Source organism: Phycodurus eques, chromosome 12 (genome assembly GCF_024500275.1).
Source record: "Phycodurus eques isolate BA_2022a chromosome 12, UOR_Pequ_1.1, whole genome shotgun sequence".
In the NCBI taxonomy this organism is placed as follows: domain Eukaryota; kingdom Metazoa; phylum Chordata; class Actinopteri; order Syngnathiformes; family Syngnathidae; genus Phycodurus; species Phycodurus eques.
Genome location: NC_084536.1, coordinates 26,232,524 through 26,260,106, shown reverse-complemented (window position 1 = coordinate 26,260,106; position 27,583 = coordinate 26,232,524). Strand labels below are relative to the sequence as shown.

The following is a 27,583-nucleotide window of genomic DNA, read 5'->3' as shown; positions in this document are numbered from 1 at the left end:
CCTGAGTGAAATTAAGAGTCAATGAGGCATTTTTCTTCTGATTTAGTGAGGTGCATTTCTTGTAATAGGAGGAGGTCTGTTTTAAATTTAATGGTATAATCAATAATCTTAATTCACTTTGCCTGCGCTCGAATGCCGTTGACATTCCCAGACACGAATGTTAAGTGTGACATATAATGGGTGTGTGTATCATAATTTTAAATAGATTTGGTACTATGCATTCTTTGTCGTTGTTTTTTGACAGTTTTCGGGAGATTTTTTTGGTATTGTGGAAGCAAGCAGAGCAGGAAAGCAGAGAGATAGGAGTGATGATTCATGCTGGTGGCATGCGTGATTCTGTTTTTGTTTATCTAAGCAAAAGTGGAAAGAATGAAACAAAATACAATACATTTTTGACAATCCATAACGACAACAGATCAAAAGTAGTACTTATCTAGAAGAGCCAGGTTGTGACGTTGGCATCACGAAACAGTTGGCCGTCGACATATAGCTTGTCGACAAGTAACCACGCTCGTTTGCCTTTGTCGCAGAACTCCTTTATCAACGGGTACTAAACTCTACGCCTCTCATTAATCTCCTTGGGGAACTGCTCGTTCATTGAGTGATTTTTCCTATCGATCTGCTCGGAATATGGTTCGGGCCTGACAACCGTAAATGTTAAATATTGAATGTGTCCTAATGTGTACGGGCAACACTGAGGATAATAGCCCAGGGAATCACTGATTGTGATGTGAAACGGAACATTAGCCATTAGAAAGAGTCTTAAAGGCGTCCTGAACACTGTTGCACGATACAAATAGAGGAGCAAGTGGTTGTGTTCAGTGTTTGTACAACATGTCACCCGAGTTTTTCACCACAATAAAAAAAAAAAAATACAAAAAGAATATGCAGTTGCAAAGTAGTTGTCAGATGTGCTAACAGTTTCTCTGACTCTTTCTTCTTCTTTGCACACAATATAAAAGCTTTAAAATGCGCATTTTACCGTCTGAACTAAGTATTTGATCCCCGAGCAAAACAGGTTCATACTAGGTAGCAAAACCCATGTTGTCAATCACAGCAATGAGATGTTTTTTGGAGTCAGTCACCAGGGGCCTCAACTCATCAACGCTGCAGACGCAAAAAACAGAGCCTGAAAGATTCACATGCAACTTCAAGTGCAAAGTATGTGACTTTAAAAAAATAGAAATAAATTTTAAAAAACAAAATAAGTAGATAGCACCATTTCTAAAATACGGGACCCCAAAACTAATCAATTTGAAACACCATCCAAAAGAAATAGAAAACATTTTTGTAAGCTATAATAAACAATTATACACAGAATCCTCAAAAACTATCCATCCATCCATTTTCTGAGCCGCTTCTCCTCACTAGGGTTGCGGGCGTGCTGGAGCCTATCCCAGCTATCATCGGGCAGGAGGCGGGGTACACCCTGAACTAATCAGTTCAGGGTGTATCAGTTCAGGCTGGCGATTGGCTGGCAATCGCCAGCCAATCGCAGGACACATAGAAACAAACAACCATTCGCACTCACATTCACACCTACGGGCAATTTAGAGTCTTCAATTAACCTGCATCCATGTTTTTGGGATGTGGGAGCAAACCGGAGTGCCCGGAGAAAACCCACGCAGGCACGGGGACAACATGCAAACTCAACACAGGCGGGGCCGGGGATTGAACCCCGGTCCTCGGAACTGTGACTCAGACGCTCTAACCAGTCGTCCACCGTGCCGCCTCGTCAAAAACTACAGAGGAAGAAATTAAACACCTTTTAAGTGAATTAGACCCACCTAACATTGGTGAATTACAGAACAGGGATATTACAGCAGATATTACTTAAGAAAACAAATGAAGAAAGCCACTGGCAACTCTAACTCAAACAAAACGCCGGGAAGTGACGGTTTTTCCTCAGATTAGTATAAAATATTTCAGGAAGAATTGTCCCCTCTCTTGATGAGAACCTTTAACTGTATTAAAGATGCGGGCAAACTTCCCCCATTGTGGAAAGAAGCTATCATAACTAATTCCCAAAGAAAGAAAATACAAATAATATAGTAATAATTTTAGAACTAAATTCTTAACACTGACTACAAATTATATCCATCAATAATTGCAAAAAAATCTCCCAGATTTGATTGATGAAAACCGGACAGGACTTTACATTTAATAGACAATATACAAAAAGAAAATAAAGCAGCAATATTACATAGAAACTTTGAACTTACGCAGAAAAAGCGTTTGTTTGGGTAAATTGGGCATTTCTCTCTCAAACCTTAGATAGATTCGGGTTCAATATACAGTCAATTAGTTATATTAAAATGCTTTATCAACAACCAACAGCCAGAATCAAATTAGACAGATCGTTATCACCTACAATTATTTTGGAAACAGGACTATGGTGATGATGATTTGGTGGTGGGATCCCCCCCTCTTGGTGTTGTGTGCTGTGTTTGCTTGGGATTTGGGTACTTTCACTGTGCGAGTGTGATTGCCACGTGGACCTGGGTGCTTTCCAGTTCTTTTTTGATTGGTGATGCTCAAATCACCACTAGCCCCTGCACCCCGATAAACCTCAGCCCTTGTTAGTTGTCACTCCCATTTTACCTGAATAAATGGTATTCTTAGCAGTCATTACGTACATATTGGTGTAATCAAGTCTGTCTTTTTGAACTGGACCCTCGTCTGTTGTCAATGAGTGAATGTATCTGTGTGCCTTAAAGTAATTTGATATCCAACTATTTCCCTGGGTGGAGTTCCCAGGGTGGCGTTGTCGGGCAATTTCCTTGGAGCGCCAACCGTACAGTCCAGCACATTGGTACGCCAAACATCCAACACCAGCGTTCTCTCCACCCACCAGCATTCTCAACGCTGTATAAAGTACTGATTGCAAAGATGCCAAGTAAAGGTCACCCTGTCCTGAGGATGCAGATTGACTTTCCTCTCCACGAGAACATTGATTGAGGAATTTGTCAGAGAAGTGGAAATGTAATTGCTGGAATTTAACTTTCTGGAACAATTAATGCAGGTGTCACACACAATAGGAAAAAAATTATGTGGAATATAACCGCTGCTGTTAATTCTATCGATCAGAGAAAAGAACAGTCTAAAAAATTATTTGACATCAAACTGGATAACAAAAATTTGTCACGGCCCACAGATCAGAACTATCTTTAACTGGGGGAAGAGAAGCAATTATGGAGAGCTGTATTGCAAACATTATGGGACACATCATAATGCATGCAGCCATCGTCAACCACAGCACCTGACATGCACCCACAGGGCTATTCTGTAGAATGAATGAGTGAATCATGTGTTCCTCTAAGCGATGCAGATCGCAAGTTATATTTGTGCATTGATTGAATGAAATCCTTTTACGTTCTTGTCCTGCTGAATTTTTTGCGATGGTGCTTTAATTGAAATTTGGCTGCAGTCTATTGCTCCAGTATGTTTGGGAGACCCTTGTTAAATTTTGGTTTGTTGGTGATGTCTGTATGGGAACTGGATGTAATCTGCAGGCAGGGAAATAATTGAACCACGGCAAGATTCGGTTTAGTGTCGATTGCGAAATGCTGCATGTTCTCCAATCTCGTTAAAATGTCCGGGTGGCCACAAATGCCAGTGACGACAGGAGCTGAATGTGCTCTTGGATGGGTTTGGCAACTCTCTTAAGGCCTCTTTATACTCCCGCGCTTGCGCGGCCAACAATGCCCGCATTGCATCACGTGACTGACGAATTGCCCCTCTGCGTAGCTTGATGCGCACACGTCAAAAATTGTTGCTGCGCGTCGAACGCCGCGGAGATAATCTCTCGATTGGTCCGTTTCAGTCACATGCTGTGATGACCTACTCGGCGTGCCCCTGGGTTCTACATACCATCTATGCCGTCACCTTCTCGATCGATTTTGCAGCATAATTAAACGTATCATCTGGTCATCTAAGTCCATTTGTTCTAGCAGACACTGTTCCATGGTCACCATTGTTGTTGCTTCGTTCCTTGTTACTGAAAAGAAAGTAAAAAACGGGTACCGGAAATGGCCAAAAGAATGCAGCGGGAACTCCACCCTGTGGTGTCCTAGCCAATACCAGTCGTAGCGACACCCCCGACTTGGAGGTGAACTGCAGTACATTTTCAAAACTGCGCGTGTGGAACAGCCGCTGAAGTCAGCGCGGTCGGCGTCCGCGCGAGTATAAAGAAGCCTTAAAGAAGCCTTTAGGCGTTCTATTTGTAGTTTTACTGTTCGACCGCTAGGTTATGTTTTGTGTGTATACATGATCAGAGCTGTGCATAAATTTACGCAGGTCCCAACGCACACGCGTAACTCCAACTTGATAAATCCCATTTTTGCATGGAAATGTTTGTACGCACAACACTTTTGGGCATACGCATACTTGATAAATGTCGGCCCAGGGATCGAAATAAAAGTACTGAATGGGATGTGTTCATGTATTTACATGGGATCTTACCTCTCTGGTTCAGAATTTCAGCCATGTACTTATCCTCTCCAAACTGTTGATCAAGCTTGAATTTGATCCAACAGCCGTTTGTGTCCTTTTGCTGGCACAGTTTGCTCGAAATAGTAAACTGATCTGTCATTTCATGCGAAATGCTCTCTTTGCAAGCCAGACTGCAGTTCTTTTTTAAAGGACCAGATTCAAAGCCAAGGCATTCAATGCAATTTCTGAAATAAGATGAAAAGGAACACGAGTCAGTGTTTATCATCCGTAACTTCAAAAGTGCTGAATAATTACATTACTTACAATTTGGTTTGGCAGGGGTCAGGGCAACCAAGACATGTCTGGCAATGTGGACGTTGGTATCCGTTTTTACACTCACAACGGTTACACTTGCAATTTCCTCTGCCATAGCAAATGGTATTATTTGGGGTACGACACCCCTCCTCTGACATTGTGCATTGACACGCTGAGCCATCAAAGCCTTCGTGGCATTTACATTTTCCGCAGTTGCATTTACCATTCCCTATTAGTTGGAAGGAATCGAAAGGAAAGGAACTATATTATGCAGAAAACAAAACTGTATCGCGTAAGTAGGAAGTTAATTATTGCAATTTATCAACTGTTCTACGGTCCTAGCATGGATTCCCACCTTTTTCACATTCAAAGGTTCCTACTGTCAATTTATTACCCCCAAACATTGCATACCATATTAATCATTTGTCTCATTTTTGGCCAAGCTTAAGAATCTCTTCGACCACCCCGTTAAAGGCAGGGAAGCGACTCGGTGCCTCCTGGCCATCACTCAGGGCTCCAGCTCCGTGGCTTCCCACTCTATAAATTTTAGGATTCTAGCGCGTCAGTGTGAGTGGGATGACGCCGTGTTAAAATGTTATTTTTTAAGGGACTGTCTGAGCAGCGGCGGCACGGTGGACAACTGGTTAGCATATCTGCCTCATAGTTCTGACGACCGGGTTTAAAATCCCGGCCCCGCCCGCCTTTGTGGAGTCTGCATGTTCTCCCCATGCCTGCGTGGGTTTTCTCTGTGTACTCCGGTTTCCTCCCACATCCCCAAAACGTTTGGTTGGTTGATTGAAGACTCTAAATTGTCCATTGGTGTGAATGTGAGTGTGAATGGTTGTTTATATGTGACCTCCGATTGGCTGGTAACCAGTTCAGGGTGGACGCCGCCTCTTGTCCAAAGATAGCTGGGATAGGCTCCAGCATGCCCGCGACCCGAGTGAGGATAAGCGGTACTGAAAATGGATGGATGTCTGAGCAGCTCAAAGACGAGCTCGCAGCCAGGGACGAGCCCACCTCACTCGAGGAATCTCGTTAGCGATAAAACTGGACAATCACCTATGTGAAAGAGCAAGAGATAAAGGGGTTAGAAGAAGCAGTAGAGCACCTTCGGCTGGGCACAGTGCCTCTAGCTGTTCCATCCTGAACCCCCTGGCACCTCCTCATCACCCCCCACTGGAATGGAGGAGCCCATGCAACTTGGGAAAACCAGATTAGACCCTCTGGAACGTCAGCGCTGCTTCAGTCAATGTTTATGTATCTATTGTGGAGGGCCAGGCCATTTCATCGCTACATGCTCAATAAAATCAAAAGACAGGGCTCTCCACGAACCGAGAGCGCTGTGGTGAGCCAAACCAACACTTCTCCCAGCTCTCCCTCCCGCGTGACCATTTCCTCATTTATCCTTGGCTCAGATTGCAATACCCCGGTCACAGCCCTCATCGACTCCGGTGCCGATGACAACTTCATTCATGAGGGCTTGGCGTGTCACCTCCGGCTACCACTCGAACCCCTCCCGGTCCCTAAGGAAGTTACTACCCTGGACGGGCGACTGATCTCCCCTGTCAGTCAACAGACGACACCGTTCACACTACTCATCTCAGGAAATCACTGGGAAACCCTCCAACTATTCGTCATTCCTTCCCCTGAGACCCCATTAGTCCTCGGAATCCCCTGGCTCAAAAAGCCCAACCCTGCCATCGATTAGATCCACCTGTCTATCACTGGGTGGAGTCCTTTCTGCCACTCCTACTCTCTTCTCTCGGCCATTCCGCCCTCCAGAAAACCTCAACCACCAGCAACACCAATCACTCACTCATGGGTTACAGAAGAATACCACAACTTCTCTCCAGTGTGCAGTAAGGAGAAAGGATCTTTCCATCTCACTACCCCAGCCACCAGTCCTATGACTGCGCTATCGACCTCCTGCCTGGAGCCCCTCTCCAACCTTTCGCGCCTTGAGAAAAAAGGCTATGGAAAACTATATCCGTGACTCCCTTACTTCTGGACTTATCCGCCCCTCTTCATCCCCCCTGGGGTCTGGGTTCTTTTTTGTTGAAAAGAAAGATACCACTCTCCGCCCCTGTATTGACTTCCGTGGACTCAATGACATCAGCGTGAAAAATAAATCCCTGCTGCCCCTCAATGACCCTTCATTCGAACGCCTCTGTGACCCCCAGATATTCACCAAGTTGGACCTGCGCAACGCATAACATTTCATCTACATTAGAGAGGGGGATGAATGGAAAACTGATTTCAATACCCCCCTTGGACACTTTTAATATCTTGTCATGCCCTTTGGGTTAACCAATGCCCCCAGAGTTTTTCAAACCTTCATTAACGACATCCTCCGTGATATGCACAACCAGTTTGTCTTTGTCTATTTAGACCATATCCACCTCTTCTCCTGCTCTCCCGAAGAACATCACCAACATGTCCGCCAAGTCCTCCAACACCTACTTGAGAACCGCCTCTTTGTGAAACCTGAAAAGTGTGAATTCCACCTCTCCTCTGTCCACTTCCTGGGATACATCATTGCCAAAGGACAGTTACAACCATACCTGGATAAGATCCAAGCAGTCATCAACTGCCCCATTCCCTCCACCTGCAAAGAGCTTCGTTTCCTAGGTTTTGCAAACTTTTACCGTAGATTAATCCGGGATTACAGCAAAGTGGCCGTTCCTCTCACCAGTCTCACCTCCACAAGATCTCCATTCCAGTGGACACCTGCTGCATCCCAAGCATTCAAACACTTTAAGGAGCTATTCACCAGAGCCCCCATCCTGAGACACTTCGACCCTTCGCTCCAGTTTGTTGTGGATGTTGACGCCACTGACACTGTAGTCCTCTCCCGTTGCCTTTCTCCGTCTGAACGGAATTATGACAGTAGCAAATCGTGAGCTGCTGGCCATCATCTGGGTTTTGGAGGAATGGAGGCACTGGCTGGAGGGGACCATATCTCCGTTTATCATACGGACCGACCACAAGAATCTCGCCCATCTCCGCTCCGTCAACTGTCTAAACCCCCGGCAAGCTCGTTGGGCCCTATTTCTCAGTCGTTTCATCTTTAGTCTCTCCTTCCGCCCTGGTTCCCGTAACGGCAAGCCGGACGTCGTCTCTCGCATTTATTCACCCCCCTCCAGCCCGGTGGAACCGGATCCCATCCTCCCTTCCTCCTGCTTTGTTGGGGCTGCCACATGGAAGATCCCCACACTTGACCTCAAGACCGGCTTTTCGTACTCAATTCTGCTCGCGCTGAAACTTCTGTGGTAACAACTCCAAACTTACCTGTCATCCCAGAATCACCCGCACCATCCATTTCATCCAACAACGCTTCTGGCGGCCCAGCCTGGTAAAAGACACCCAAGAGTTCATCCTAGCCTGCTCCATCTGTGCCCAAGGAAAAAGTTCACATCTGTCCCCAGCTGGTCTGTTGTGTGTACATTGCCTTGGACTTTGTTACCGGCCTACCTCCCTCTGAAAGTCACACCATCATTCTTTCCATCATTGATCATTTCTCCAAGTGTATCCATTACGTACCCCTTCCGAAGTTACCCTCTGCTTTCGAAAACGCTAACCTCCTAGTCCTTCTCGTGTTCAAGCACCACGGGATCCCCATTGTCATCGTCTCGGACCGAGATCCTCAGTTCTCCTCGCAGGTATGGAAGGAGTTCTGTGAGGTGGTGGGCGCAGGAGTCAGTCTGTCGTCTGGATACCATCCACAATCCAACGGCCAGACAGAGCAGGCCAATCAAAATGTGGAGTCTTCTCTGCGCTGCTTGGCTGCATGCAATCTCGCCTCCTGGAGTGCCTTTCTCCCGTGGGTTGAATAGGCCCACAACTCCTTCACCAGCTCCACCACAAGTCTCCCTTTATGGCATGTTATGGTTTCCAACCACCTCTTTATAAGGAACAAGACCACACTGGCAGTTCCTTCGGTGAGGGAGAACCTACGACGAGTACAATCCATTTGGAAGGATGTCAGGGCTTCCTTGGCTCGGTCAGCCGAAAGAAACAAGCGATTGATGGATCTTCATCGCTCCCCTACGCCTGCATTCAAGGTGGGTCAGATGGTTTGGCTCTCCTCTCGTGACCTTCCTCTCCAGACCGAATCACGTAAACTCACGCCATGCTTCATTGATCCTTTCCCAATCACTGAAGTCATAAATCCCACCTCGGTTCAGTTGAAGCACCGTCAATCTCTCAAAATCTACCCGACATTTCATGTGTTTCTGCTCAAGCCTGTCTCCACCAGTACCCTTAGCCTTCCGGCCATGTTCGATTGATTACTTGGCTATCTGCATGTGTACTGATCCTTGTGTTCTACCTCCAGTGCTCCTTCTGTGTCACCCGATTCGCTGCCCGCTCAGTCACGCCGTCCAGTTCTTCCACCTGCCCACGCTCCCGCTTCCGGCATGTTCCTTGTTCCGATGGACTACCATCATGCCTCGGATATAGTACCACTGAGGTACCCCCAAATAAACCACTCTCATCTACTTCCTTTGCCTCCGTCTGCTTTTGGGTCCAGTCTAATATCATACGATTACTTATCGTGACAGTAAAAATATCCACCCATCCGCTTTATCCTCACAAGGGTTGCGGGCGTGCTGGAGCCTTTCCCAGCTATGTTCGGGCGAGAGGTGGCATACACCCTGTACTGGTCGCCAGCCAATCGCAGGGCACATATAAACAAACAACCATTCACGCACACATTTAGACCTAAGGGCAATTTAGAGTCTCCAATCAACCTACATGCATGTTTTTGGGACGTGGGAGGAAACCGGAGTGCCTGGAGAAAACCCACGCAGGCACGGGGAGACATGCAAACTCCACAGAGGCAGGGCCGGGATTTGAACACCGGTCCTCAGAACTGTGAGGCAGATGTGCTAAACAGTCGCCCACCGTGCCGCCACAATAAAAATATTTTAATTGTAATTGTTGAGAATTGTTATTGCAACAGGCTACAAGGACTGTTATTCATGTGATATGCAAACAATTTACTAGGAAATGCGGAGAATGAAGTCTGGAATTGAAATGTGTGTGTTGCACCCAACTGAACCTCCTGCCACCCCAGGTAAAAGTTTCCTGAACCACCACTGGGCCTCGGCATTGGCATGAGCTGCCAAAACGTTTAACATAATTTGTTTGCCTTTGGTTTCTGTTAGGTTATTCGTTGAGCAAGCTGGGCTTTAGTTGTGGAATGAATTACCGTTTCACAGACCTCTTCAGTCAGAATTGTTTGTAATTTAAAATTTTGGATGAGGGTGGACAGGAGTGAAAGATGGGACAGGTCTATCCAAGGGACTCAGGATTTTTAACCAACACAACATTCCGGTACACTTAATACCCTGAGACAAAGACAGGTACGCCCCAAAGACCGGACACCCATACTAGACAAGCATGCAAACAGTTTATTTATTAGCACTTTTACTGGTTAATTGGTAAGCATACTTGATTGTTACTTTAAGCACTTTGTTTTTGCATTGAAGTCTTTTCACTTTATTTATTTCCTTGAAAACTGGTACTACCACTAGATGTTTTGAAGAGTATTTATTTGGGCAATAGATTTTTTAATTTTATTTGTATTAATCTTGTATTCATTTTCATGTGTTTTCTATGCACGTTTTATTGTTAAATGGAAAAAAAGCTAAGAGAAAATTGCCATTCATTTCATGTAATTTTAAGGGATAATTCTACATACAGTCTATTATTACACCCGCAACCAAAAACCATTTTTGGTTGCGGCTGCCTCTAATGTAGAGGATAAATACTTTGGTTTTCACATCAACAATCAGGCTAGAGCTGGAAGATCCCCACACTTGACCTCAAGACCGGCTTTTCGTACTCAATTCTAGCCTTGGCTCATAAACGGTTGAAGCCACCTGAGAGCTGAAACGTCTTCTATGAAAACCAGAAAAGTCCAGTTGTGATTATTTCAACGGCCCGAGAATACAATGACCTGGATGAATGAATATTCACAGGCAATCCATGGAGCCTCCCCCCTCCAAAAAAAAAAAAAAATCACAAATGCCAACAGGTCAACAGATTACACAGCTTTTTTGTTTTCTTGTTGTTGTGATTGACAATGTTAAAACCAATTGTGGAATTATACAGTTGCTCCCAACTACTACTCTAAGGGACCCAAAAACCTTCTGCTTCAAGAGGAACATCAAAAGATGATCACATCTTGGCCGCATGCATCTTAACCAGACAATTAGGGTCAACATTTGAGTTTATAGATTTTTTACACATTATTATTAATTAGCACCACGACGACCTCCATTTTTGTATTGTCTTTATATAAAAAGGGAAATCATTACCTCCGCATAATTTATTCTGGAACTTCTCACAGTGTTCGTTGTCACATTCACAGAAGTCACCGTAGTAACTGTTTCCACTTGCTGTGGTGTGGCACTGGCATCTGCCACACACACAATCTCCATGACTCTCACATTCAGTGCCACTTGGGCTCAGACATGATCCTCTCAGGGACTTCTCATCTTTGTTGCCAATGGAGCACTCGCAGAACTGACCGACAAAGTGTTGCCTGCAACTTAAGAATCAGAGAAACTATTAATAGCCCATAAATTGAAAATACTTTAAGCTCATTAGAGTTACATAACACTCATGTACCAAAACACATTGGTTTGAGTGAAATAAATCATTCTTAACCTCCTTTTTTAATGTGAGAAATAAGCAAAACAAAAACAAAAAAAACAGGTAAGAATCTATAACCAAATGTCTCCACCTCCAATTTGCATTTAAAAAAACTCAATCAAGTGTCAGACTCAACGCCAGCGGGACAGATCAAGTCAAGTCACCTCCTGCTATGATTGTATTAAGTGTTTAGATTACACATTAAACAGGCATATTGCATGTATCTATTAATGCAGAAATGAGTCACATATATCTTCAATTTACCTCTTTTGCATTTAGGAGCAAATTTAGACAAAATTGGCACTTTTAAATTCTTCACTGTTAATTTAATATCATTTTGTAGAACAAGATGTTTCTAGCAAAAGAAAATATTTGAGAACATATTAAAGGTGACAAATTAAGAAAATATGGAAAGTAACTGAAGTTTGATATTAAAATTATTATTTTTTGGGAGATGAAAGAGGCGCATGTGAGTTGGCAGCTTATTACAACAGTTACACTAATTTTCTCCTTAATTTGAAAATGTTTACACTCTTTTTGTCATTTAATGTTTGTTGTGTGTCACGCTCACCAGTTTTGGACTGTTTTCAGTGAGCATATCGGCGATTGTTGTGTGCGCCTTCATCACCGGCAGTCTGTTACAATAGCTCTATTGGAGCCTTTTGGCGGTGGTATTTTATTGAGTGGAGAACATCAACGCAATTGGACTTTCAACGCTTGTCTACAATGTTGCAACCATGAGGAGCTTTCCCCCTAACGTGGCACTGTCCATTTGCCAAAGAATGCTTCCCGGTGGAGATATGGAGAGGGACGAGAGGCGACGCACAATGAAGTGAAGCGAGACAGTTCACTGAAGTGATGTTTTAAACCAGTGGTTCGTAACTGTTGCCACCCTCGGACCCACATTTTACTATTGTCGCGGCCCACTTTTGAAGAAGTTAAGCGCAGATTTTTTTTTTAAATAACCTCTGAAAACACATGCACAGTTTATTTTAATTTTAAATGCCATTTCAAATGAGTTTGCTGTACCACTCAAAGCATATCCATGATGTCCACCAGCCAGAGGCTGAGCTTCTCTGTATATGTCAACAGAGTAAAATAGTGGAGTGCAAGGAAGAAACATTTCTCGTCGCTTTACTACTTTGTTCTGTGTGGGAACTTGGTACACCTCTGTACTTGACCGAGAATCTGAATACGAATGCATTAAAAAAATTTACCAGCTGTCCACAACCCACACAAAATTGGTCCGCAACCCACTTTTGGGTCCCGACCCACCAGTTCAGAATCATTGTTTTAAACTACAGAACTGCAGTTGTACGTTGTAGAAAATCAAGCTAAACATTGCTCTTTACGTGCATTTGTTCCTGTCGATATTGTTATGAGTGTGTGCATGAGCTCTTTGTGGGGCTGAGGTTAGTATTTGTGAGTTTATTTCCTAAAAATCTGACAGTGCCTTGTGTTTTGAACAGCGGCTTACTAGTCATGTTCTTTGTATCCTCAAGCAATTGGGTGACTTACCAAATGTATGAGTTGAGATTTCTCAGTAAGGTTTCTTTTTCTGTTAAGAATAAGAGCCCATTTGACGTTATGTGAGTCATTGCTGCCCCATTAAAATCATATAGCCAATAAAGCTAAGTGTACTGCACTACACTGATCTTTATAACAACAACAAAAAAGGTCCGCGGTGCACTGAATCTGCAATAAGTGAACTGTGATAGAGTGAGGATCACTGTACCTAACCTTTGCTAAAAAGTGTCAAAATTCATTCTGAATTTTCATCACATTGTGGCAAATTAAATAATGACTACCCCGTCATTGAGTTTCTCCGCCTATGATTGGAGACAGGCTCCAAGATCCGCGACAGCCAAAGTCCAGCCACTGGACTACATGGAAGCACTATCATGTCAAAGACCTGCAGTCTTATCAAATATTACTCAACTCAACTCTATTTATATAGCGCTTGCACAACAGCCGCAGCTGTAACAAAGCGCTGGACACAAAACAATAACAATAATACGATCACAAACCAATCACCTCCCGATTCCAGAACACTTCACTTCCATCATTTACGGCAGCAGCCAAACTGGCATTCTTCTTCTTCTTCTTTTCCTTTCGGCTTGTCCCTTTAGGGGTCGCCACAGCGTGTCATCCTCTTCCATGTAAGCCTATCTCCTGCATCCTCCTCTTGAACACCAACTGCCCTCATGTCTTCCCTCACGACATCCATCAACCTTCTCTTTGGTGTTCCTCTAGCTCTCTTGCCTGGCAGCTCCATCCTCATCATCCTTCTACCAATATACTCACTATTTCTCCTCTGGACGTGTCCAAACCATTCAAGTCTGCTCTCTCTAACGTGTCTCCAAAACATCGGCTGTCCCTCTGATAAGCTCATTTCTAATTTTATCCAACCTGGTCACTCCGAGAGCAAACCTCAACATCTTCATTTCTGCCACCTCCAGCTCTGCTTCCTGTTGTCTCTTCAGTGCCACTGTCTCTAATCCGTACATCATGGCTGGCCTCACCACTGTTTTATAAACGTTTCCTTCATCCTTGCAGAGACTCTTCTGTCACATAACACACCTGAAACCTTCCTCCACCCGTTCCAACCTGCTTGGACCCGTTTCGTCACTTCCTGACCACACTCACCATTGCTCTGGACGGTTGACCCCAAGTATTTAAAGTCCTCCATCCTTGCTATCTCGTCTCCCTGTAGCCTCAATCTTCCCCCACTACCCCTCTCATTCATGCACATATATTCTGTTTTACTTCGGCTAATCTTCATTCCTCTGCTTTCCAGTGCATGCCTCCATCTTTCTAACTGTTCCTCCACCTGCTCCCTGCTTTCACTGCAGATCACAATGTCATCTGCAAACATCATGGTCCACGGGGATTCCAGTCAAACCTCCTCTGTCAGCCTATCCATCACCACTGCAAACAGGAAGGGGCTCAGGGCTGATCCCTGATGCAGTCCCACCTCCACCTTAAATTCGTCTGTCACACTTACAGCACACCTCACCGCTGTTCTGCTGCCCTCATTCATGTCCTGTATTATTCTAACATACTTCTCTGCCACTCCAGACTTCCGCATGCAGTACCACAGTTCTTCTCTGGGTACTCTGTCATAGGCTTTCTCTAGATCTACAAAGACACAATGTAGCTCCTTCTGACCTTCTCTGTACTTTTCCATCAACATCCTCAAGGCAAATAATGCATCTGTAGTACTCTTTCTAGGCATGAAACCATACTGTTGCTCGCAAATACTTCTGTCCTGAGTCTAGCCTCCACTACTCTTTCCCATAACTTCATTGAGTGGCTCATCAACTTTATTCCTCTATAGTTCCCACAGCTCTGCACATCACCCTTGTTCTTAAAAATGGGCACCAGTACACTTTTCCTCCATTCCTCAGGCATCTTCTCACGCGCTAGAATTCTATTGAACAAGCTGGTCAAAAACTCCACAGCCACCTCTCCTAGATGCTTGCCATACCTCCACAGGAATGTCATCAGGACCAACTGCCTTTCCATTTTTCATCCTCTTTAATGCCTTTCTAACTTCCCCCTTACTAATCATTGCCACTTCCTGGTCCACCACACTTGCCTCTTGTACTCTCCCTTCCCTCTCATTTTCCTCATTCATCAACTCCTCGAAGTATTCTTTCCATCTAGCTAGCACACTGCTGGCACCCATCAACGTAGTTTCATCTCTATCCTTAATCACCCTACCCTGCTGCACATCCTTCCCATCTTTATTCCTCTGTCTGGCCAGCCTGTATAGATCCATTTCTCCTTCTTTAGTGTCCAACCTGCCATACATGTCATCATATGCCTCTTGTTTGGCCTTTGCCACCTCTACCTTTGCCCTGTGTCGCATCTCAATGTATTCCTTTTGCCTCTCCTCAGTCCTCTCAGTGTCCCACTTCTTCTTAGCTAACCTTTTTCCTTGTATGATTTTCTGTACTGTGAGGTTCCACCACCAAGTCTCCAGAATATACACCAAGTACTCTCCTGCCTGCCTCTCTGATCAACTTGGCTGCAGTGGTCCAGTCTTCTGGAAGCTCCTCCTGTCTACCGAGAGCCTGTCTCACCTCTTCCCGACAAGCTGCACAACACTCGTCCTGTCGCAGCTTCCACCACATGGTTCTCTGTTCTGCCTTTGTCTTCCTAATCTTCCTCCCCACCACCAGAGTCATCCTACACACCACCATCCTATGCTGTCTAGCCACACTCTCCCCTACCACTACCTTGCAGTCGGTAACCTCCTTCAGATTTCATCGTCTGCACAAGATGTAATCCACCTGCGTGCTTCTACCTCCGCTCTTGTAGGTCACCCTATGTTCGTGCCTCTTCTGGACAAAAGTGTTCAATACAGCCGTTTTCATCCTTTTTGCAAAGTCTACCACCTTCTGTCCCTCCAAGTTCCTTTCCTGGATGCCGTACTTACCCACCACTTCTTCATCACCCCTATTTCCTTCACCAACCAACAATTTGCACCAATTACGACTCTCTCTCTGTCTGGGATGCTCAGAACTACTTCGTCTAGCTCCTTCCAGAATTTCTCTTTCACCTCTAGGTCACATCCTACCGGTGGGGCAGAGCCACTAATCACATTAGAAATAACACCCTCAATTTCAAGTTTCAGCTTCATCACTCTATCTGATACTCTTTTCACCTCCAAAACATTCTTAGCCAACTCTTCTTTTAAAATAACCCCGACTCCATTTCTCTTCTCATCTACACCATGGTAAAATAATTTAAACCCTGCCCCTAAATTTCTAGCCTTACTGCATTTCCACCTGATCTCCTGGACACACAATATATCAACCTTTCTCCTCATTATCATGTCAACCAACTCCCAAGATTTTCCTGTCATTGCCCCAACATTCAAAGTCCCCACATTCAGTTCTGGGCTCTGTGCTTTCCTCTTCTCTTTCTGCCGAAGAACCCACTTTCCACCTCTTCTTCTTCTTCTTCGACTTTGACCCACAGTAGCTGTATTTCCAATGGCGCCCTGCAGGTTGACGGCGGACGTTGTTAACCCGGGCCACGACCGATGCGGTATGGTATTCTTTGGATGATCGCTCATATTTGTTTGGCAAAGCTTTAAGCCGGATGCCCTTCCTGATGCAACCCTCTGCATTTATCCGGGCTTGGGACCGGCCTACAGTTTTCACTGGCTTGTGCCCCACATAGGGCTGCATTTAATACGATGACAAACAGCCAAATAAAATCGTCTCTGATCAAAACACGCCTTCACATTGGCACTTTGCATACAGGAGGTACGTGATGTGTTTTAGTCCCTCTTGTTGCACGTTGTTTGAAGCTAGATGAATGAGGAGCAAGACTGAAGTCTCTATTGACAAGTATGAGGACACCAGGATCATAGATGTTGTGATCACAGCGTGCATGATGCCACTCACATTTACTACAACCTGAGTTTGAAAGTAAACAAGCAACTGTAGTTTTCTAACAGCCGATAGTTCGTCTGTTGGCGAGTGACACACATACATAAATATTAGTTCAATTCTCCAGTCCCATTCAGTCGTCTCTCGCGCTTCGCTATACTTTTTAGAGCCGACTCTCATCCCCCTCCACATTTCTTTCGGGATGCACTCTGGTCCACGTTGGAGGGAGAAGCTCCTCCTTGCACCACGACAAACTGCCCAACAGCGACATTTTCCGCTCAACAAAAATGCGGCTGTTGCAAACAGGCTGCCCATGAAGGCACAAGCACCAATATTCTCCTTTAATTAATGAAAAACACCGAAAAGACTCCACAACGGGTCCACATTACATACAATGAACATGAAATGACAAAAAGGGTGGAAAAGTAAATGAATGACAAAAAATATCAGAACTCTTGAAACAGGCTGCCAACTCAGAGGCACCATCTTTGATCTATCATCCATCTGATCATCTGGGTCGAGTATTTAAAAAAAATCTGGATCAGAATGATCTGGATTTTGTAATTCATTTGTTTGCTATTGTGGATCAAGTAGATCTTGTAGTTTTTGTCCCATTTTTTGCAAAGAACTTTCAAATAGGATACGGATACAACAATATCAAGATTACAGAATACAGATTTGAAGTCTTTAGAAAGGCCAACTGCCAGGATTCATTCCACTTTTATTTTTACCCTTCAAATGTTTTTTTTTTTCTGCTACCGTAGTCTTCAAGTTGCCTTCTGCATGATGGCTGCCTGGACTCAAGATGGCGCTTATCTGTGTGGACACCTCGGTTACGTGCTCTCTAGTATTGTTTTTGTCTTTTTCGTTGGTCTTTGGAGACATTACGCGACTCACTTATACAAGGGAAAACTTGCTAAAAATCAGGGATTCTACCCCGGACTTTCTTTGACCAACTTTTTCAAATCCGCTCAGTCCCCCCCACCCCCCAACTATGCAGTAAAGTTAGAAAAAAGGTTTACCGCTAACGACTCTAAATCAGTCTGGCATGCATTACAATCACTAACCAATTACAAGTGACCAAACCCCTAAGCTGAGAACAATAAAAGACTAGCCAACGACTTGAACACCTTCTACTGCAGATTTGAAAAGGACACTTTCACACCCCAAACCCACCCAGCCACATCACCGACCACCATCATACCACTGAGTTCTGCGTTGGCCATCCACGGACAGGATGTGAGACGCATCTTCAAACAACAAAACATCAACAAAGCATCAGGTCCAGACCTTGTCTCCCCATCTTGCCTCAAAGTCTGCGCAGACTAGCTCACTCCAGTCTTCCCACAGATCTTTAATAGCTCTCTGGATCTGTATGAAGTACCATCCTGTTTCAAACGCTCCACCAACATCCCAGTCCCCAAGAAACCTGCAATCTCGGGTCTGAATGACTACAGGCTTGTCGCTCTGACATCTGTGGTCATGAAGTCGTTTGAATGCCTCGTGTTGGACCACCTCAAGAGCATCACAGGTCCCCTGCTGGACCCCCTTCAGTTTGCCTACCAACCGAACAGGTCTGCGGATGATGCAGTCAACATGGCACTGCACTTCATCCTACAACACCTCAACGTTGCAGGGACTTAAGTGAGGATCCTGTTCGTGGACTTCAGCTCTGCGTTCAACACCATCATCCCCAAACTCCTCTCCTCCAAGCTTCTCCAGCTCAGCGTCTCGCCTGTCATCTGGCAGTGGATTTACAGCTTCTTGACGGGCAGGTGAGGTTGGGGGAGGCCACCTCATCTATACGCACCACAACACCGGGGCGCCCCAAGGTTGTGTCCAGTCTCCACTGCTCTTCTCTCTCTTCACGAACGACTGCACCTCAACGCACCTGGCTGTCAAACTCCTGAAGTTTGCAGACGACACCACAGTCATCGGCCTCATCAAAGACGGTCACGAGTCTGCGTATCGACAGGAAGTGGAGGGCCTGGAGCTGTGATGCGGCCGACACAATCTGGAGCTGAACTCTTACTCGCGCAGATAAACATGGTTAGGTTACGTCAGACAAACAAATCATACGAGTGACTCGCTGTGGTGGCGACTCCCTGACAAGGAAAAGCTGGAATTCAATTCTTTAGTGAGATGTAAGATACAAGATAATTTGATGTATGCTAATAGTTGGAGAGGGGGTTGGTAATTGTTTCTGCAGACTCATGCTCACATCATACAAATTGATTGTTTGTGTTTTCATCTTTTTATGGCAAAGTTCTGAGTGACAATTAAATAAGTATCAAATTTCAGTTTCTATTTTGCACTTACTGTGGACGTGTCATTAATCGACATAGCAAATTAATTGATTTTGTTTTCATTGTTTTGTTTCACTCTGTCCATCTGCCTGTATACATTTACAAGGCAGGAGGATAACTACACTTTTATTCTAAGAAGTTCCCACTTTAGTTTGTATGGTGTGATGAGTCAGTTGAGCCCTTCAATATTTCCAGATGGATGTGGAAATTTATGTACATTTTTAAAAAATTCTAAATAGGTGTTTTATAAAAGATACATACAGTTTATATATCTACTGTAATCTCTAAGTTGCAACTGTAAATGAAAACACTGATTCATAATATTGTTGAATTTGCATTAATTTTTGTTATGACATTTGAGATTGCGCATATGATTTGAAACAAGATTGGCAACAAGATAATAATCAATAAATGTGAATATTTTCTCCAATGTAGTTGTAATTATGTGCACCCAAAAAAATGGTTACATTGTTATTTTTTTTTTAATTTATTTTTTTTTTAAACACCCAGTATTACGGGGTCCGGTATCCCATACCACCGGAGCACCATCCACAGGACTGCCTGAGAAACACTTTTGAATGCTTACACCAAGTCCACAAAGCAAATGAAGACTGAAGACTGAACCCTGCTGAGGGTGTAGCAAAAACCACACTACTCCTCCTGAATCTGAGATTTGACCTACCAACTGACCCTCCTCTGCAGAACCTCTGAATAGACCTTACCAGGGAGGCTGACGAATGTGATCCCCCTGTAGTTGGAACACAACCTCTGGTCTCCCTTCTTAAAAAAGGGGACCACCATCTCGGTCTGCCAATCCAGAGGCATGTCCCCGATGTCCATGAGATGTTTCAGAGTCATATCAACCAGGACACAACATTCAGAGCCTTTAGAAACTCTGGTTGGATCTCATCCACCCCTGGAGCCCTGCCATCAAGGAGGTTTTTAACCACCTCGGTGATTTCAACCCCAGAAATAGGAAAGCCCACCTCAGAGTCTCCAGAATCTTCCTCATAGGAAGGCATGTCGGTGGTATTGAGGAGGTCTTCGAAGTTTTCAACCAACCGACTCACAACGTCCCAAGTCAAGGTCAACAGCACCAAATCCCCACTATATGACAGTCCACTGCTTCCACCTTCTGCGATGGTGGACCAGAATTTCTTCGAAGCAGTCTGCAAGTCGTTGGTCCACTCGGACTCAATGTCCCCCGCCTCCCCCAGGACGTGGCCGAAGTTCTGCCAGACAGTGGCAGTTGAAACTGCTTCTAACATGTGACTTTGCCAGACATTCCCAGCAGACCCTAACAATATGTTTGGGCCTGGCAGGTCAGACCGGCATCTTCCCCCACCATCGGCGCCAACTCAGCACCAGGTGGTGTTCGGTTGACAGGTCAGTCCCTCTCTTCACCTGAGTGTCCAAGACATGCACCCACAAGTTCGATTGCCCGACCACAAAGTCGATCAGCGAACTGCGGCCAAGGGTGTCCTGGTCCCAAGTGCATGTATGGACACTCTTAGTGTATGTGTGAAGATGGTGTTTGTTATGAAAAATCCATGATGAACACAGAAGTCCAATAACAGAACACCGATCGGGCTGTGGTCGTGGGGGTGAGTGTCATTCCTCCCTCCAAGTCTCACGGTCATTGCCCGCGTGAGCATTGAAGTCACCCAGCAGAACAAGGTAAGACCCAGCATAGGGTTGGACATCGAGAATCGTGAACCGATTGGAACCGGGACTAACGAATCGTTCAAATTAACAAATTTCGGTTCCCAGTTTCGATGCCGAGTCCGCTCACTCCGAAGAAGTGGCAAAAACCAACGAAGAAAAACGCGCATGAAGACATGCTTGTGCCCAATGGCAGCGGCGAACAAAAATGTGTCTTAACTTTGTTAAAATGAATGACCAGTCGCCTCAGTGCAACACTTGGAATAAGATTATATTGTGCAAAAGAGGCTTTCACGATGTGTAGCATCTGAGGCGCTCCGAGCCTCAGCCTACACCGCGCGGAGCTTCAGTCAAGTCAACCTTCAGTCAACTGGGTGAGTGAAACAATAAAATACGTCTATGCCAACATTGAGACAGCTTTTTTGCACTAATGGTTTGTAGTGTTTATTTTAGTCTTCAAACCAACGTAAGAGCTGATGACAGAAAAATAAAGCTTAACATTGAGCTAAAACTTCACTGTAGCAACTTTACATCACAATGAATTGGGAGAAAATTCACATAAATGTTCTCTCACAGTATGACAAACACTAACCTGATCGGTGAAAATTGGGAAAAGAATCACCGTTTTATAGCATTTGGTTACATTCATCCATCCATCCATTTCCTGAGCTGCTTATCCTCACAAGGGTCACGGGAGTGCTGGAGCCTATCCCAGCTTTCATCGGGCACACTGTGAACTAGTTGCCAGCCAATCGCAGGGCACATATAAACAAACAACCATTCACACTCACATTCACACCTACGAGCAATTTAGAGTCTTCAATTAACCTACCGTGCATGTTTTTGGGACGTGGGAGGAAACCAGAGTGCGCGGAAAACCCACGCAGGCACAGGGACAACATGCAAACTCCACACAGGCGGGGTCGGGGATTGAAACCCAGACCTCAGAACTGTGAGGCAGACGCTCTAACCAGTCGTCCACCGTGCCGCCTGGTTACATTCATTAAAAAATAATAATAATAATAAATCACTGGTGCCGTTTGAAGTTACTTTTCGTGTCAAAAGGCTGAGTTCCGGTGCATACCCTTCAAAGCCTAAAACAGGAAGACAAGTTAAAACTTGCACATATAAACCATTTGACGTGATGAAACAGTCCCAAATAACTATTTTAACAATGCTATATTTAACTTTAAGCTGAAAATTAATTCATGAATATTAAGTCAACTGGGTGAGTTCTGCACACATTTCCTTTTAGTTCATAGATTTGATATTGATACTGGTTATAAAGAACCCCGAGTCAAATGTTCGTTTTAGTATGCTGTGGGCTGCTAAGAAAATGGATTTTCATAATTTGGACACCCTTTATTTAAACCATGCAAACTTTTTTGACCCAGCTCCCTAAAAGAATCAGAATCGAGAATCGTTCGGAACCAGAATAGAAATAAAGAACTGGAATCGGAATCGCTCAAATTCAAACGATGCCCAACCCTAACCCAGCGGAAGCGCTCTCCAGCACCCACTCCAAGTACTCCAAAAAGGGTGGGTACTCTGAGCTGCTGTTTGATGCATAGGCAAAAACAACAGTCAGGACCCGTCACCCCATTTCCTGCCGTGGTATATAGACAGTTAAGTAATTGTCATGAAAGACAACACACCATTCCAGGTTGCAGAAAATACCAGTGAAGCTGTGGCTGGAACGGGTATAAAGGGAGAAATGTTTGGTGTGGCCATCATAATCCCCTGATCACAACCCTATTGAGAACCTTTGGGGCAGCCTAAAAGGGAAAATGCTATATAAATAAAATTGAAGTGATTGAATTTCAATTGAATAAAAATATGTAATACTATATGGTAAAACAAATACATTTATCATGGGGGTGTTTTTGTTTTTAATTAAACCCTGATTATTATAGAAGCCAATATAATTGTTAATGATCAAAAAATGTATTTGCTGTAAATTGCATCGACTATTTAGGAAAATGAGCATAAATGTATGAACACATAAGCATACGACTAATAAGTTGGAGCACAGTGTAGTTGCAGCGATGTCTGCATGTGTGTTTTCTGGTTCTTTGTGAGGTGTAATGCATGAATCAAAGAGAAAACTGGATAACCCTTTGGAAAAAAAGTTAAACAAACTAACTAACTAAATAAATCAATAAAACTTACCTGCAAATACCACAGCTTATACTTCCATTGCCATTACAAAGTTGGTGGCTACTTTCTCTTGGATCTTTACACTGACACTCACAGCTTGTAGATAAGGTCACTATCAATGTGTCTTTGATACCAAGTGGTCTGATAGAGAATGTCTGGTTCTCTATGCATGAGTCTGCTGTTACTGTTACATCAAAAGAAATCTGTGGGGAAATTTTCAAGAGACATTCTGAGAAGAAAACTTTAAATAATGTCAATGAATCATTTACTTTAAAAAAAAAAAAAAAAAAAAGATTGGCATTTTCAATTCCTTATTCTGTGTGGAACACCAATCTATCCATCCAACACAAATAGATACAATTTAAGTGAATAGTAAGATTTGGTGCCAGTCACTTGATTTTTCTGCTGAATCACTGCTCAATTATTAGGTATTTAAAAGGTATTTTTTTATGTATTATTTCCATCCATCCATGCATCCATTTTGTACCGCTTACCCGGGATCTTGGTCTTTCGGTCACGACCGACAGCTCATGACCATAGATGAGGGTAGGAACGTAGATCGACCGGTAAATTGAGAGCTTCGCATTTCGGCCTTCTTTACCACAATGGACCGATACAAAGTCCGCATCACTGCAGACGCTGCACCGATGCGCCTGTCAATCTCCTGATTCATTCTTCCCTCACTCGTGAACAAGACCCCAAGATACTTGAACTCCTCCACTTGGGACAGGATCTCATCCCCGACCTGGAGAGGGCACGCCACTCTTTTCCGACTGACGACCATGGTCTCAGATTTGGAGGTGCTGATTCTCAGTGCTTCACACTCGGCTGTGAACCGCTCCAGTGGGAATTGGAGATCACGACTTGATGAAGTCAACAGAACCACATCATCTGCAAAAAGCAGAGATGCAAAACTGAGGCCACAAAATCGGACCCCCTCTACGCCTCGGCTGCGCCAAGAAATTCTGTCCATAAAGGTTATGAACAGAATCGGTGACAAAGGGCAGCTTTGGCGGAGTCCAACCCTCACCGTAAACGGGTCCGACTTAATGGCGGCAATGCGGACCAAACTCTGACAACGGTTGTACATGGACTGAACAGGGGGTTCGGTACACCATACTCCCGAAGCACCCCTCCCCTCCCCCCCAACACACACAAGAAAGTCGAGGTCAGGTCAGCAGCGCCCCATCCCCACTATACACAGTGTTGATGGTGCACTGCTTCCCCCTCCTGAGATGCCGGATGGTGGACCAGAATTTTCTCGAAGCCGTCCGGAAGTCTTTCTTCATGGCCTCACCAAACTCCTTCCATGCCCGAGTTTTTGCTACAGCAACCACCAAAGCTGCATTCCACTTGGCCAGTCGTTACCCATCAGCTGCCTCAGGAGTCCCACAGGCCAAAAAGGCCCAATAGGACTCCTTCTTCAGCTTGACGGCATCCCTCACCGATGATGGGTTCGGGGATTGCCGCCACGACAGGCACAGACCACCTTACGGCCACAGCTCCGGTCAGCCGCCTCAGCAATGGAAGACTCGATGTCCCCCGCCTCCCGCAGAACATGAGCAAAGTTCTGTCGTAGGTGGGAGTTGAAACTCCTTCTGACAGGGGATTTTGCCAGACGTTCCCAGCAGACCCTCACAATATGTTTGGGCCTGCCACGTTAGACCGGCATCTTCCTCCACCATTGGAGCCAACTCACCACCAGGTGGTGATCAGTTGACAGCTGCGCCCCTCTCTTCACCTGAGTGACCAAGACATGCAACCCCAAGTCCGATGACACGACCACAAAGTCGATCATCAAACTGCGACCTAAGGTGTCCTGCACGTGTGGACACCCATATGCTTGAACATGGTGTTCGTTATGGGCAATCCATGACGAGCACAGAAGTCCAATAACAGAACACCGCTCGGGTTCTGATCGGGGGGGCCCTTCCTCCCAATCACGCCCTTCCAGGTCTCACTGTCATTGCTCACGTGAGCATTGAAGTCCCCCAGCAGGACGATGGAGTCCCCAGCGGGAGCGCTCTCCAGCACCCCCTCCAAGGACTCCAAAAAGGGTGGGTACTCTGAACTGCTGTTTGGTGCATCGGCACAAACAACAGTCAGGACCCGTCCCCCCAACCGAAGGCGGAGGGAGGCCACCCTCTCGTCCACCGGGGTGAACCCCAATGTAGAGGCGCCGAGCCGGATGGCAATAAGTATACCCACACCTGCTCGGTGCCTCTAACCGTGGGCAACTCCAGAGTGGAAGAGAGTCCAACCCCTCTTGAGAGCACTGGTGCCAGAACCCAAGCTGTGTGTGGAGGCGAGTCCGACTATATCTAGTCGGACCTTCTCGACCTCACACACAGTCAGAAGGAGTTTCAACTCTGTGCATGGGCCCCATGGATGGAGGTCCGGCCACCTGGCGCTCAGCCATCGAGCCCCACCTCCGGGCCTGGCTCCAGAGGGGGGCCCCGGTGACCCGCGTCTGGCCAAGGGAAACAGTGATTCAATACTTTTACTCGTCATCAGGGGTCTTGTCCCTGACCTTGGACCTGTTTGCCATGGGTGACCCTGCCTCCTAGGATCATTGGGACACGCAAACCTCTCCACCACGATGAGGTGACGGCCCCAGGAACGATAATTTTTCATTTTATTTTATCCAATATAATCAGGGTTTAGAACACAACAAAGAACTGACCTCCTGTGTCACGTGAACATTGTCACAAACTCCTTTGTTGTCTCCTTCTTGTCTTGCATCATCACAGCGTGGAGTGTAGACAACCCTGATATTTTCTGGGAGAGTATCATGGGTAAGTGTAACTTTGGAGGACAATCTCTGGAAAGACAATCGTTTTGAGAGATTATGTAAGTTTCAAATACAGAAATAAAAAAAGAAATGGTTTCTATTTAGGAAAAAGAGAAATAGTAATAATTCAAAACTTACCTTGTATGCATTTTCAATCAACTGAACAACATTGTTTGAATCTTCTGATAGAACTCCTACCTCAGATTTTGGGATCATACTGGAGAGTTGCTATGATAGAATTGGAATATTTAATTAAAATTCATTCATCACCATACCACATTATGTATCTGAAAAAAATATCCAGTTCCTAGAAGTAGATTATTTTACCTTGTACATATTTTCCACATCTTTTGTCACAGCAAATATGGGTTGAATACGTTTTTCTTCCAACTGCACGGCCATTTGTCCAACAGATGGGTAGTCCTTCACATTAATAATTATTTTAATAATTAAAATATTTATACGGATCACACATAAGATGCATGTTCATCATGTAAATGTAAATACACTTTTACACAGTGTATAACAATTCCATAGAGCGCAGCTAAGTGGTACATGTTTTTATCAGTGTTGCAACAAACCAAAAAAGGTTTCATTTGGAACCTTTCTGTGTGGGTTATATGTTTTGCAGTTGCTCGATTTCTCCCACAAACGTAGCCTATTTAACACAAATTTCTAATTGGCCAACTTAATCTCTGCATTTGTAATAGAATGGTTTATCCATCCATCCATTTTCTTCTGCTTACTTGAGGTCGGGTCACGGGGCCAGTAGCTTTAGCAAGGAACCCCAGACTTCCCTCTCCCCAGACACTTCCTCCAGCTCTTTTGACGGGATCCAGAGGTGTACCCAGGCAAGCCGAGAGATGTAGTCTTTCCAGCGTGTCCTTGGGGCGTCCCCGGAGTCTCCTCACGGTGGGACAAGCCCGGAACACATCACCAGGGAGACGTCCAGGATGCATCCTAATCAGATGCCCGAGCCACCTTATCTGGCTCCTCTCAATGGAGAAGAGCAGCGGCTCTACTCTGAGCCCCTCCCAGATGACCAAGCTTTTCACCCTATCTCTAAGGGAGAGCCCGTACACCCTGCGAAGGAAACTCATTTCTGCCGCTTGTATCTGCGATCTTGTTCTTTTGGTCACAACCCACAGCTCGTGACCATAGGTGAGGGAACAACATAGAACGACCGGTAAATTGAGAGCTTCACCTTTTGGTAAAGATCCTTCTTGATCATAAAAAAAGTACAGGTCCTTCTTGATCATAACGAACCGACACAAAGTCTGCATCACTGCAGACGCTGCACCGATCCGCCTGTCGACCTCTCGTTCCATTCCTCCCTCAGACCCCAAGATACTTGAACTCATCCACTTGGGGCAGGATCTCATCCCCGATCTGTAGAGGGAACTCCACCCTTTTCTAACTGAGGACCATGGTCTCAGATTTAGAGGCTGATTTTCGTCTGATTTTCAAACGCTCCAGTGAGAGTTGGAGATCACGGCTTGATGAAGCAAACAGAACCACATCATCTGCAAAGTGCAGAGATGTAATACTGAGGCCACCAAACCGGATCCCCTCTACGCCTCCACTGCGCCTAAAAATTCTGTCCATGAAAGTTATAAACAGAATCAGTGACAAAGGGCAGTCTTGGCGTAGTCCAAACCCTTATCGGAAACAAATCCGACTTACTGCCAATAATGCGGACCAAACACTGACACTAGTCATACAGGGGATTTGGTAACCCCCACAGGTCTCCCTGAGTGACACGGTCAAATGCCTTCTCCAAGTCCACAAAACACATGGAGACTGGTTGGGCGAACTCCCATGCCCCCTCAAGAACCCTGCCGTGGGTGTAGAGCTATTCC

The 27,583-nt window shown here is 45.1% G+C and overlaps 1 protein-coding gene across 3 annotated transcripts in view; it reads right to left on the bottom strand.

Annotated features, from left to right (window-relative positions):
- The window catches only part of itgb2 (integrin, beta 2), an 82,991-nt gene that overhangs the window by 17,635 nt on the left and 37,773 nt on the right, over positions 1-27,583 (bottom strand). For 2 of the 3 annotated variants that reach the window (XM_061691650.1, XM_061691651.1), the window contains exons 8-14: positions 26,052-26,147; positions 25,863-25,952; positions 25,617-25,754; positions 22,946-23,136; positions 11,070-11,302; positions 4,756-4,975; positions 4,462-4,676 (exon numbers count right to left, since the gene is read on the bottom strand). In XM_061691650.1, the coding sequence (XP_061547634.1) occupies positions 4,462-4,676; positions 4,756-4,975; positions 11,070-11,302; positions 22,946-23,136; positions 25,617-25,754; positions 25,863-25,952; positions 26,052-26,147 (1,183 nt within the window). The remainder of the gene's footprint in view (positions 1-4,461; positions 4,677-4,755; positions 4,976-11,069; positions 11,303-22,945; positions 23,137-25,616; positions 25,755-25,862; positions 25,953-26,051; positions 26,148-27,583) is intronic. The other variant, XM_061691653.1, reaches the window with a different exon arrangement.